This window comes from Cyphomyrmex costatus, unplaced genomic scaffold, assembly GCF_001594065.2.
Source record: "Cyphomyrmex costatus isolate MS0001 unplaced genomic scaffold, Ccosl1.0 scaffold26, whole genome shotgun sequence".
In the NCBI taxonomy this organism is placed as follows: domain Eukaryota; kingdom Metazoa; phylum Arthropoda; class Insecta; order Hymenoptera; family Formicidae; genus Cyphomyrmex; species Cyphomyrmex costatus.
In genome coordinates, this window is record NW_017276692.1 from 228,882 (window position 1) to 243,996 (window position 15,115).

At 28.7% G+C, this 15,115-nt stretch overlaps 2 protein-coding genes across 2 annotated transcripts; both read right to left on the minus strand.

Annotated features, from left to right (window-relative positions):
• Positions 1 to 969: 969 nt before the first annotated feature.
• LOC108774519 (major royal jelly protein 3) lies at positions 970 to 3,834 on the minus strand. The gene is made up of 6 exons (XM_018540653.1): positions 3,645 to 3,834; positions 3,245 to 3,414; positions 2,928 to 3,149; positions 1,899 to 2,067; positions 1,396 to 1,631; positions 970 to 1,242 (listed from the first exon to the last, which is right to left on the minus strand). The coding sequence occupies exons 1-6, from the start codon at positions 3,832 to 3,834 to the stop codon at positions 970 to 972; spliced, it is 1,260 nt and encodes a 419-aa protein (XP_018396155.1).
• A 1,349-nt stretch (positions 3,835 to 5,183) lies between these two features.
• Positions 5,184 to 7,599, minus strand: LOC108774520 (major royal jelly protein 1). Its single transcript, XM_018540654.1, has 6 exons — positions 7,428 to 7,599; positions 7,007 to 7,194; positions 6,687 to 6,908; positions 6,102 to 6,273; positions 5,598 to 5,833; positions 5,184 to 5,453 (listed from the first exon to the last, which is right to left on the minus strand). The coding sequence occupies exons 1-6, from the start codon at positions 7,597 to 7,599 to the stop codon at positions 5,184 to 5,186; spliced, it is 1,260 nt and encodes a 419-aa protein (XP_018396156.1).
• Positions 7,600 to 15,115: the final 7,516 nt, after the last annotated feature.

Consider the following 15,115-nt stretch of genomic DNA (forward strand, 5'->3'; position numbering starts at 1 on the left):
TACGAATCTGGATTTATGTCAACGGTGGCAGCATGCCTCGACGTTGCATCGTGTATCTATGCAAACAGTAAAATCTTCGTATGGCTTATTCGATTCCATTAAGTATAGCAGAAAATGTTGAACTTACGAGAGAGAAATGTTTGGTATTAACTTAGAAGTAATATCACGTTTTCATACAATTTTTTAATTTTATTTTTATTTCACTATTAATACAAGCACTTAAGGTCTAGTTAGATCATTAAAGGCATTATTTCCTATTGGTTGTGTACGGGCGATAAACATATCCATAGTAGGTATTATTGTGACACTTTCAATAACAAGATTTTTATTATAATATTTACTTAATTGATTTTAAAACTAAAATAATTTATAAGTTTGTGAATATAATATCTTCTCTCCTGTTCTTTTTATTAAATATTACTTATCTACATTTATTAAGGATTCCAATATAACGTACAAGTGTTTTATATTAAAAAAATATTTATATTAAAATAAATTTTGATAAAGACTAAAATAAGAAAAGATAAAAAGTAAAATATATTTTATGTATCAAAAAATATATTTTACTTCTTATCTTTTATAAATAATATTTTATAAATATGTTTTATTTTCTTTGTTTTTTGTTTTACAATTGTTTTAAAATAATATATTAATTTGGAAATTGTGCATAACTAGTTATATTTATTATTTTTTTATATATATGCCAAAGTTAATGGTGCGCGTATTTTTTATGTAATTAATTCTTTCCTTCTCATAATTGTTAAATAAGGGGATAGTAGCTTGTTTAAATAAAAATATTGCTTTAGCAATTATTCTGCCGTTAATAATGTATTAATTATTTCATATTATGCATAATTAATTGTATAATATTCGTTTTTATATACATATATGTTACACTTTAAATGAAAATCTTTTTCAGATTATTTTATTTTCTATAATAGTAAAAATATAATGTTCCATATATAAATTCTAAGAGGACAGGGTATTACGGTATCCAGGATTATATCCATGATGATTGGAATTACAACATTTTGTCTCTTTCTTTATTTTCATGATATCCAACTCGAGAATACGGAAATTTGTCTCGTTCAGATTTAAATTGTTATTAACGACACGCTGAAGTCTGTTTGTTGCGATTAGTACTTTTCCTTCCTTGCGCTTTCTAACTTTTCCTTCTATATGCTTTACAACTTTTAGTCCACTCGGAAATTGCAATTTTTCGGAATTTTGTACAATGACCACCTAAAAAGTGATATTTTATTTTATAACAATTAAAATTGTTTCAGTAATTGTTATCTATCATTAGATGTAAATATGTTAATAGAGTATGAGTAGAATATTTACATTAATTTATTATGAATATACAGAAAATAATTATATTCAAATATTTCTTACACTGTTGGAAGGATCGAATTTCTTAGTAGTATCGGCACAAAGAATGGACGTTTCCGGGATGTTGCTAAAAAATATTACATTACTGTAGGATGCTATTGGTCCCGTTTGACCAGATAATGTACCCGCCACTTTAGTTAATCTATTAGCTTCACTATTGCTTAGATTTGAACATTTTTTTAGAGTATGCTTATCCATTTTAAATATTCTGTTTCCCGCTAAAGGAGCATAAAACAAATCTAAAACATTTATAATGAATATATTAATAAACGTAAAGATTAGTGAATGCTATTGATTATTTACAGAAATGCTTTCTATGCTTTATACATTTTGTTTGTTATTAAAGCACGAATATACATAATTATTAAGGCTAATATTATGATATAAGTATTATGATATAAATATTGTTAAAATTGGGTTTAAATTCTGTAACACTTACTTATGTGTGATGTAATAAACTTATAATAATTAAAATAATTTTTGTGTTAAAAAACTTCAGTACTTGCTTTTATTAATTGTTGCTAAACCAATAATACCGTCTTCAAAATAAAAACTTTCGTTTTCTATAGTAAAATTGGGATGAGTTGGTTTCATGAAATCAGATTCAATTCTGCAGAAGCCTAAGTATCTATTGTATATTACTAAACCATAACCTGTAATGTCAGCTATATACACCTGTGTATATATATATATATATATATATATATATTTATATTAGTATGTGATGTAATATTTTATATTATTATTAATTGTATCTTGACATACATCGCAAGAAATTATATATATTAATTAAAAACAATATAGAGTGTCCTATTGTAATTTACTGAGGTAACTATTTCGAAAAATATGAGTAGTATAGAAAAACTTTTAAAAATAAGAGGGACGTATTTTGGTAAGGTCTTTTTTAGGTGGAGCTGCCAAAAAATATAAACCTTCATTTTTAAAGGAAATTTTTACATGATATTTTTTGCATAATATGACTTTGAATTGTAATGCATAAAAGCATTAAGATAGAAGTATCCAAAAACTAATAGTTTATGAAATTTTTCATATTTTATTCTGTGCCACGTATTTATATATACATACATATATTAAGTATCTGATAAACTATTAATTTTTTAATAATTTTATTTTAATGCTTTTATAAATAAAGTAATAAGTAGGATTAGTTGGTTAAAAAAACATATGCTGTTTTTAAAAAAATGAGTAGCAAAAATAATTTTTTAATACAAAACAATTAGAGGAATATCATATGTAAAAAAAATCGTATAAATCTATTTAAAATATGGAGGTGACATTTATACTGTTTCGGTGCCCCTATCTAAAAAATAAACAATTAACAAAATACGTCCTTCTTAAAATTATTCTACTTTTATCTGAAATATTTTTTCGTATTTTTTGTATTTCGTAATATTTTTGAGACATTTATCTGAATAAATTAAAATAGGACATTTCCCCCCTGCATATTTGCATTATTTATATAAAACATGTACGTTATGATTAATTACATGCGTAAAATTTGAGAAAATACTAACGGTTGCTTTATCTATGCGCCCACAATCTCGAACATAAGCAAGTGTTGTCGCAAGCAATCCTCTGCCATTTTTATTATCAGCAATATTAGATGGAATGATAACATGATGAACGAGCCTATCGTTTTCTAAATCGAATACCAATAATTTCGGAGGACAAACTCTCTCTCCTTCAAATCCATCTTTTATTCCAAAGTCCACAAGGAAGAGATGATTGCATTTGATCTAACGCAGAAATAGATATGCACGGTATATATTAATATAAATATTATTGGAATATTATTACTATATATCGCTTTAAAAAAAGAACTGATACTCACAAATATCCGTAATACATTTATAATGTTATTGCAATTAGTAGTGTCATTATACCATGACCAATTTGGATATGGAGACAAAAGTGGACCTCCCGGTCCTGTTTCATCACTTACTGTTGCTACACTAGTTGGCACTCCTTCATTTCTTACGATAGTAACGAATACTCTACCATCTATAATAAATTGACTTCAAAGATCTTGTACATTCAAAATATATCTTTATCGTGAAAATATCAAAATTCTATTGCAAATTGTATTGCAGAAATAATTTTTATTGCATCGACAACATGAAATACTATATTAATTAAGCTTCCATACACATATAAAGTTATTTATTACATATTCATTACTATTATTTTTTAAATTAAAATTATTGTCACACACATTTCTTCGATGAGCCTACCTGGTGCCTCATCTACGTCAAATAAAATATTATTGCTAGGATTATAATTGCCAGACTTTATCGCTTCTTGTCTTTGCGAATTATTCCACACATAATCAATATATTTCCATTCGTATCGATCTTCTAGTTCAACACCGAAACTTATATTTGCAATCGTTACAAGTAATATAATTACTAATGAATGCGTCATTTTCACTGTAACCAACGCCCACTAATATACTTAATAAAATGATTAAATTCAGCGATAATAACATATATCACAAAAGTGAATGCGACAATAATAAATTTGTGCAATGTTAGACAACATTCATTGCAGAATTATATAGAAACTATTGTGAATTTTTGTATGCATAAAAGATATTTTTCCAAGAACTTCTATTATATAATGTAACAATTGATAGTAAAAAATGATAATGCTTAAATTTATGTGCGAAAAATTATCGATAATGTTAATGGTTTCAAATGTATATAATATGCGTTATCTATCAATTCGTCGTGAAAAATAGAGGATAACGTATTATTGTTACATAAAAATACGCAGAAATACTTTTTAAGAAATGTATATGATACAGGTTATCTATCAATGAGTTGTGAAGAATAGAGGATAACGTATTTGTTACATAAAAATACGCAAAAATACTTTTAAAGAAATATATATACTTTATTATTAAATTTTAAAGTAAGTTACATAAAGCCATCACCATTAAATTGATTGATATCTGTTATCATTCTTTATTATTTATTATAAAAGACTATTGTAAATTGTGTTTGATTTATATATTCTTTATTAATTATTACAGTAAAACATTATCTTTACTTAAATAGTGCTCACCACTACTACTGTTCGTTTATTTCACAATTATAAAACAAAAAATGAAAAAGATATTAATGATATAGGAAATATAGTATTTTTTCTTCCTAAACATTTAATTAATAAAACTTTCTGCGCATTATGCACCTGTAACGAAATAGAATAAAATAAATACCAACAAATATTTCATCAGGAAAGAGCACATTTTTTACATAATTTTTTTTAGTATTAATCATTTGTATTTTTATCAATCATATTAAAGTTATTAATAATGTATTGTATCAAAAATTAATTACTATTATATGATTGACAAAAATATAAGTAATTAATTCTAAGAAAAATTATGTAGATAAAAATACTTTTTTTATTCTTTTTGAATAAAACATTTAATGGGGTTTATTTTATTTTACTTTGTTACAGATGCATAATACACAGGATACCATTTTATTAATTAAATTTAAAAAAATTTTTATATTATTTTTTTTGCTTTTTTGTTTCATAATTGTGAAATAAGAGAAGAGTGGCTGAGCACTATTTAAATAAAAATAGTGTTTTTATACAATTATTTTGTTATTAATAATAAATTGATTACATACTGTATATTAATGATAATGTACATTACTAATGTACATACATTATAATTTTTTCACAATTTTTTACATATGTGCATCTTAAACAAACATTTTTTTTAATTATTTTATTTTCTAGTGAAGATAAAATATTAAATTCTAAGAGAAGTAATAGTGTCCAGGTTTATGACTATGGTGATTAGAATTCAAACAATGTGTATGTTTCTTTATTTCTTTTATATCCACTTCGAAAACGCGAAAGTTTATTTCGCTGAAGTTGTAATTATTATTAAAGTAATGTTGAAACCTGTTTGATACGCCTAGTATTTTTTCTTCCAGAAAATGCCTTCCATGTTTCTCTCCTTTATGGCTTATAAATTTTAGCCCACTTATAAATTGCAAGTTTTCAGGATCTTGCACAATGACCTCCTGAAATAATGTTTCATTTTACATCAATTAATGTTGAGTCAATATAGCTATTATCAATAGACGTTAACTACACTAATAGCGTGCGAGTAGCTATAGTACATTATCAACCAAAATATAGAAAATAATTAAATTTATATATCTTACACTGTTGGAAGGATCGAATTTTTTAGTAGTATCGGCACAAAGAATGGACGTTTCCGGGATGTTGCTAAAAAATATTGCATTTCTGTAGGATGCTATTGGTCCCGTTTGACCAGATAATGTTCCTACCACTTTAGTGGCTAAATTAGCATCGTTATTGCTTAATTTTGAACATTTTTTTAAAGTACTCTTATCTATCTTGCATATTTTATTTCCCGCTAAAGCACTAAAATACAAATCTGAAACATTTACAACTTATAAGTATGTATATCAATAATCATAAAGATTAGTGAATGCTATCGATTATTTATAGAAAATCCTTCTATATTTTTGTTTGTTATAAAGTATGATTATGCATAATTATTGATGTTGAAAAATAAGGAAACGAACGTATTTTGATATAAATATTGTTAGAATTGGGTTTAAGTTCTGTAACACTTACTGATGTGATGTAATAAGCTTACGTAATATTTAAAATAATTTTTGTGTTAAAAACTGAGTACTTGCCTCCAGAAATGATTGTTAAACCAAGAATACCATCTTCCAAATAAACACTTTCGTTGTTTATAGTAAAATTGGAATGAGTTGGTTTCATACAATCGGATTCAATTCTGCAGAAGTCATTCGAATATCCATTGTATATCACTAAACCGTAGTTTGCAACGTCAGCCATATATATCTGTATATACATACATTTCTCTATTAATATGTTGATATAATATTTTATATTATTATTATTAATATACATATTATAGTCGTATCTGGACTTGAATCACAGGATCTTATATATCTTATATATTAATTAAATAATATTTACAATGTTTTATTTTAATTCACTCAGGCATATATCTTAAAAAATCTTTGTATTTTTAGCACCTTTATCTATGTAGAAAAAAACAACATAACTTAAATACCTTCCTCGAAATCATTCCACTTTTATGTGAAATTTTTTTCCATATCTTCAATGTTTGTCGAGATATTTGTCTGGGTAAATTCAAATAGGATAGTCTACATTTGCATGGTTATAGAACAATGAACATATATATTGTAATGATTAAATAAACGCGTAAAGTCTGAGAAAATATTACTAACGATTGAATTATTTATGCAGCTGCAATCTTGAATATCGACAATTGATGTCACGAGCAATCCACTGCCATTTTTATTATCAACAACGTTAGATGGAATGATAACACGACGAACGAGCCTATCGTTTTCTAAATCGAATACCAATAATTTCGAAGGACAAACTCTCTCTCCTTCAAATCCATCTTTTATTCCAAAGTCCACAAGAAAGAGATGATTGCATTTGATCTAACGCAGAAATAGATATGTACGGTATATATTATTAATATAAATTATTGGTATATTATATTACTACATATCGCTTTGAAAAAAGAATTGATACTCACAGATATTCGTATTACATTTATGATATTGTTATCGCAATCAGTAGTGTTATTATACCAAGACAAACTTGGATACGGAGCCAATGAACCTCCTGAGCTTTTTTTACTAATTAAATTACCCTTGGTCCTTACTGTTGCTAGACTAGCTGGCACTCCTTCATTTCTTAATGCAGCAAGGAATAGTCTACCATCTATAAGAAAATGACTACAAAGATCGTGAGCATTCAAAATATGGTTTAGTTGTCAAGATATCGTAATTGTATTGCAAAAATAATATATATTGCATCGACACCGTAAAATACCACATTAAATAAGAGAGAGAGAGAGAGAGAGAGAGAGTTTCTATATATTAGTTATTTATTATATATTACTGTTATTTTTTCGATTAAGGTTATTGTTATTTCTTTAATTAACATTAGTTTACCTGCTGCTTCATCTACGTCAGTTATTACAGTGTTGTTAAGACCATAATCGCTAGGATTCGGAATGTCCCATTCAATAAATTTGAATGACGAGGTATAACTTATTTTCTGACCAAAGCTTATATTTAAAATCGTTATAAGTAATACAATTATTACTGTATAAGTTATTTTCATTGTAACGAACGGTCACTGATATACGTAATAAAATGACGGAGTTTCACTGGTATAGTGAACGTGGCAATAATAGTTTGTGCAATATTAGATAATATTCGCTACAGGTTTATATAGAAACTACTGTTTGTATGTATACATATGTGTATTTTTCCAAAAACTTTTATTATATATTATGACATTCGGTAGTAGGAAACGGCAATGTTTAACATTATGTGAGTGTTATCGATAATAATGGCTGTAATATGTGTAATTCGCACGTTATCTATCAATGAGTCTGTAAGGAATTGAGGATAACATATTTGTTACACGTAAGTACGCAGTAAACATAAAACAGTAAGTCACATAAAGATATTACCATTAATAATTTTGATCTCTATTGCATTTTTTACTATTTATTATAAAAACTATTGTAAATTGTGAACTCATATTTATATATATGATATATACTTTTTATTAATTAAATTTTAATTCCATTTAAATGTTATTTCTACAATTATTTAAAAGGATTAAATATTTTTTTATAATACACGTTATGATTACATTTTGAACATTCACGGAAGTATTTATTATATATATATTTAGTTCTACAACATTTTATTATGTATATTAAACTTTCACAATATCTAAAATGCATATTCGATTTTTTAAGTATTATTTAGTAAAATCATTAAAAATATTAATTGTTACATCAAATTTCAAAAAAGAATAATCACTTGAAAATTAATATTTTGATAAACTGATTATTAATAACGTACCGAATTTGATATAATCATATGATAGTAAATTGTATAAGTTGCTTATAACGTTATGAATTTCTTAACCATTATATTAATAAGATTACTTTTATCACAATACATTATTAAATACTTTAATATAACTGACAAGAGAATACAAGATTAATTCTAAAAAAAATTATATAAAAATTCTTTTATCGCTTGATGAATCATATGAGACTCTTTTGGTTTTAATTTGTTGCAGGTGCATAATGAGCGTAATGTTATCTTATCAATGGAATTTCCAGGAACAAAAAATGCCGCATTTATAGTTAATTTATCTTTTGTTTTCTTTGTTTTTTTTATTTTACGATTATAAAATAAGAACGCAGTGATTAAGCAATATTTAAAGAGAATGTTGTTTTATAAATAATAAAATAAAATATTTAATATTTAATATTATATAAATATTAAATATTTAATATTATAAAATAAAATATTTAATAAAATGTTCGAGATATCATGTCACGACTATCATGAGTCACAATGCACAAATTTATGATTATGATGTTTACAAGAAGCAAAACAATTTATCTCGTTTTGTATTTGCGTCATATCCAATTAGAGAAATGCGGAAGGTTATATTGTTTAAGTTTAAGTTATTATAGTAATGTCGAAATCTATTTGTTAGGCGATTGGTAGTTTTTCTTTGCGACTTTTATCTATCATTTTACATAGATGTTGGAATTTTTCGAAATTTTGCGCAATAATTTCCTAAAAAAATTGATGTTTTATTTTACAATCAAAATTGTATAGTAAGAATATTAATAGAATACGATTAGAGAAATATTTATAATATTTTATTAAATAATGTATAAATGCGTAAGATTTGAGAAAATATACTATTAACAGATTGTATCATCTATATATTTCAAATCTCGAACATGAACAAATGATGTCCCATTTTTGTTATCAGCAATGTGGGATGATGGAATGAGAATACGTTCAATGAGCACAAAATCAGTTTGACGGTCAGAGTATTAAATTTAACTCTGTTTTTAATAATAGTATATAGTATTTTTTATTTCAACGAGAAAAGGTAGTATAGAGGTCACTCTATTGCGCTAACATCAGCAAAACAGCTGCAGCATATTATGAAACAAGTGCATGACGATATAAAATTATACGAATCAAATGCAGAAGAGGATCAGTTTTCGAGACGTCGGAAAAAGCGCACTATCCATTTTACACGTCTGTTATATTCTGTTACTGCTGATATTCGTATTGTCCTTACAATACAAAGCTATCGCCACCGCCTTTACGGCAGAGAGTTTAATCTCGTTATTCGTCATTTCATTCGTAGTGTTTCTTGTCAGTCGACCACGGACGCGAACGTAAATGTGACGGCGAAAGCGCCGGCGGGTCTCTTCGGCGGATTGGACGTTAACGTTAATTCGCCACGCTAGTAATCGCGGACTTCAAACGAATCTAGTCCAGGTTTACATTCGCGCTCGGTTTATCCTCGAGCTATGTCGTCGCGAAAGGCGCAATGCAAACCGCGTTTGCGATAGCCCCCGCTTCTATTAAAACCGATGCAAACGCTGCCTTGGACTAACGGGGTTAAGGATGAAATTGGATTTCCTATTTCTCTCCGGCAAAATGACATTAAGAATGAATCAAGATGGATATAGTATGTCCACTAAAATTATTGAATCCTCTGCTCGGTTCACTATGATATAGTTTCAAAAGGAAGGTAGAACTTTCTCTCGAGAACTAAAGTTGTGGTGCTAATTTTATATGCTCCACCATAATATTGTCTGTAATAATTAAAACTACCAACAATAAGAGAAGAACAATTCAAAAATATATTATAAGACAACAATGTGGCAAGTGGCTAATAATAATGTTAATCACGCATTTTTTGACTTCGTCTAAAAAGCATTTATTAATAGTATTAATATAGACATAATATAGATGTAGACTGTGCGCAATTTTATGAAGATGTCATTGGTTTAGAAAGAATAAAGTAACTTGATTAGATATTAACAAGACTAGCGTAATATTTTTATTTGAATGCTGACAACCACGTTTTTCTATTGGCTATCTTCTCTTTTTTGCGGTCATTTTGGATCTAATTGGTCTGTTTTTAGAATAAATACTCAGTGACTCTTTAATCTGTGTGATTTGTTTGTAATCTCGATTAGATCAAAGATGGCGGCTATTTTAGGTCAAAAATTGCGTTATTCCTGTTAATATTTGGAATTCTACCAATATTTTATTAAAAATTCCAAATTAATATTTGGAATTTACTTGTTTTCCCTCCCTTCTTAAATCGGTTTAATGGCTGTATTCACAAATGTTAAAATTAAGGAAAGCACAGTCTTTATTTATTACGTCTATGATTATAATATTATACATATATAAATAGTTGAACGCATCGCTACATATAGCGTATTAAATTTATTATAATAAATCGTTAAACAATCTATTCCCTTGCAAATCAAACGCAACATTTTTCGAAAAATTACGATATAAAAATTAAAAATCGTATTAAGCTAATGATGAACGAACTGAGAGCGAAATGGCTCTTTCCACTATTTTAATTGTATTCAGCTCAATATTTAATGGTCTGTCGCCCTCTAGGTTGGCTAAAACAATTTACCATTGCCGTTGTCCACTGGTGATTGTGGTCGTTCACGACCACGCGACATGCATGTCTCGTTCGTGCATCGTTTCGATGTTCTCTCGTGTCTTTTTCTTTCTTTACTTTCGTTTCGTATTTTCTCTGTTAGAGTAATCGTTCTTTTCTAGTAGATATTTTGCACACATGGCTGTTGGGATTCCTTCTTTTTTCGTGGTTCATTCTTCTGAAACACCGTGAGCAATGCCACATGGATCGAGCTCGGAATAGCCCTGTTCGAATCGACGAGTGACACTGATGAGATTGTTCTCGTCTCTAATCGAACGGAAATCGAAGTGGAAAAACGCTTGTAGTGTGTACGTGAAGCACTTAAATGCAATATTGTTAATTAATTTTTTTTGTTATCCTTCTGTTTATCACGAGAGAGAAAAGAAATTTCATATAAAAATTAAATCTGATTTAACAATGTTACACGGAAAGAGTGGTTTTGTTAAAATTATCTATAAATTAACTAGCTTAGAATTATAAAAAGGACATTTATTCCGATAAGTAAATTCTAATTACCACACTTTTAGTGTATAATATTAATCAATAATAGTATAAAAACGACAGAGATGTTTTAATATTCTTACTTTAACTTCCTATTATCTATCAAGAAACATACTCTTGATAAATAAATAGTCATGTTGTTTATCAAATTAACTGGAGTAAACTGAAATTATATATTGTATATATATAATATAATATTTTCTAACTTATATAAACGTTATACGGAATTTTTAAGTCCAGTATAGACTACGCTATATGTATATTGCTCTGCAAATAAAAATTTAATTCGCGCTTATGCAGTTGAAATTCAAGAATAAAATGGAAGAGGAGGAGTTGACATCCGGAAAATTAAAACATCGTAAACAAAGAGAGACATCTCACACGTGTATTCATTTATCATTATGGGTACGGGTGTATAAGCAATAAAAATCGGAACAGGAGTACCGACACTGAGGCTTCAGCCTTTAGAGTCAAATAACAGCCATTTTATTTTATTTCGTTTTCACAGCGGACCGTTGGCGTTTGTGTTTGTCTTTTCATCTCCATTGGAAGCAACAACGGAAATGTTTTAATTTAGTTTGTCGTCGAGTAGAAGCGCTCGAAGAGTATGGAAAGCGACGCGCAGAGGGCAACATATTTCGCTGCATAGAACTGCGTTTCATTACTTAACTCTGTATATTTCCATATTGAAACGTTCATTCATTTTGTAGCGTATGAAGGATCCAGCTTAAATTCCGGCGTTGGAATTTTACGGACGCGGTGATGCATGTTAAAAATGCAGTGTCGAGTTTTTGGAACTTTTAATAATAAACGCTCTGTTATTGATTCACTGACATTGTAACGTTAATTGACGGTATTTCGCAGAATTGCAAGCGTTTTCTGCCAAAGCAGTGAAAAGTTTTTGGTTTCGAATCCGTTCTCGGATGGTTTATCGGTTCGAAGGGCTTCTCAGAACAATGGCACCCTAGAGAATAGGTTGGCAATGGCGGCAATGGTATCCCTCGTCCCTCTTGTTATCGCTAGGCTTGTCTGTCGAGGCAAAAGATGCGAGCGTACCCTTGAGGCACCAGGTAAGTTTCCAATGAGCCGAAGTCAGCACGTCACGGAAGATTAAGCTCTCTGAGGCACCGAAATTCCGTCGCGTGAAGGACGGTAATTGACTAGAATAGACCAAAATTGGCCGACAATAATTTTCAAAAGTGAACAAAAAGTCTGATCTTTCTAATCAAAAGTTTTCGCTGCTTTGTAAAATATTTTACAGTCATAAAAGTTAGAGCATCCATAATAATTTAATATTATAAAAAGACAGCATTAAAAATTATATTTGATTTATTGACAAAGAAATGCTTTAATCTTGAAAATTTTAGTAATACATATAGAATCTAAATTTTTTCATTTAAAGATAAAACGCAGAACATGTTGGTTAGAACGATTACACTTGGCAGCAGAAATCAGTGAGAAAGAAGCACGAATATTAAATTCATAAATTATATCGTGTACGACGTGTGCGACGACCGAATAGAGCGCAAATAAGAGTATAAGGAAGTGGAGAACTTTCTGCGAATTTTTCGACCTCGTATGTTATCCGCCGGTTTGTGCTGTCCGATTGCTACTAGCTACCGCATCTAACTCAACTTGCAGTTCTGCCGACTTTCTCGCGATAACTTCGATACTTTTCAAGCATCCATGTTCGTGGTTTGCCTACTATACATTACGAAATTAAGTGAGAGAATTCTCACGTTATAAACGTTATGCGTTATGCTTTTTTTTTAAACACAAAAAATGTAATTTGTAATGAAAGTGTAAAAATCACAATAAAAGGAAAATCCTTTCGTCTGTGAAATTAATTTAAATGCAGAAATAATTCTTCGTCTGCAATCTGAATTTTCTTTGGCACAAGTGAAATATTTTACTCTCAAGTAAAGGAGAATGGACTCTTCCATTTCAAAATATCTCGGTAATATAACAGAAATGTTGGAAAGTAATCTTGATTTTTTCTATATTTTTTGAAAAATTAGGACAGTAAAAAAATTTGGACTGAATAAGAAAAGATTTAGATTAGAGACAGAGAATTAATGCAAGATTAATCTTATGAAGGAAAATTTGACTGGGAAAATACAGAAAGTGCTATATCGGAAAAAAATTAATATTTTAAATTTAATAATAATAAATACCGATTAATCAAGTAATAGATATTTTCTATCGCGCGTTCAAAATTTATATTAGATTTTACTTTAAGTGTATTAAGGAACGAAACATAATAGAAAGGAAGGTTTTGATTATCGATAAAGTAATTTAAGAAACTGAGAGAACTTGCGAGAATAAGAGTGGAACGTTTATAACGTATTGGCAGAATTTTGAAAGTTTCACGTTACGATTCGTTTTCTCAGTAAGAACTGTTAAAGTTGTGATACCACAGAGCGTGACATGCAAGGTATAAGATATTTGTGCAATGATATTTTTCTTCCATATGATTCCTGTGCGGAAATTATTACTGTAATTCTCACGAGGGAGGAGGCAATTCTATAGTATATTGATCCCACGGGAAAGTAATTTACGGAATCGAAATAATAATTCTGTAAAATATACGCACGTAATCTGCGCACGTAGTCTACGTCGTAAAACTCAAACAGGTCGCTGAACCGCTAACTTACGCTTCGGAAAACAATTTGTGTGGGACCATACTTAGTCTTTTTTATTTCTTTCGAAATGTGCAGTCGATCGCACGACGGTTTAGCTCGGGAGGTGTGCACGCGTATCACGATGATAAAAGGAAAACAGAGGACCGTTTAAAACGGGGTCCATATATGAAAACCGCGCGCAATCAATAATGGTTATCAATCCGACCGCCATCATTTTAACTGACGGCGCTTTTCTTTTTCTCTACGTATGTTGGACTGCATTGGGCGTTTTACACGTGTCACCCATTTATACAATGGCAAGATGGATAACACGTTGTATCACTTTTACAATTTTTTCTCACGAGCAAGATGCTAATTGATAGTTATTGATAAATATGCATGACTTAGCAGCAAATCCTTTACACTTATTTAATAAATTTGTATATTACGCCAAAAAAATAGCAATATTTGTCAACATGTAAAAATTAAATTGAAAATTTTCCACATTTATTATCGAAATCTAAAAATAGTATTAAATAGAAGTATTTAGTTCACAATTATATTTTTAAAGTGAGATGAAATAGCATCGCATTATGTATAGCTGCTCGAGTGTTGATAGAAGAATGATTAGTTGAAAATTAACTTATATTGTGATAAGTCGATGATTAATGAACTTAAATTTTTTTACACAATTGATAGATCTTACGTCTTACATTATTTAACTTGTTTTAAATAATAAAATTGAGTTATCGCTGAATAATTAGCCTAATAATTTGGAGATAAGTCTTAATGACGAAAATTTCACACCAATTTTTGTTTTTCATCGAAATCAAAAATTGAAACAATCGTCAATATGTTTATGTAGAACCATTGTAGAGGGATGATTGTGATCTCGATCGAAAGCTAAGATTTTACCGCTTCTCACGAATGTGTGATTAATTATTCTGTCGCGATCGATTAGTTTACAAGATATTGATGAGTAATGGCGAAAA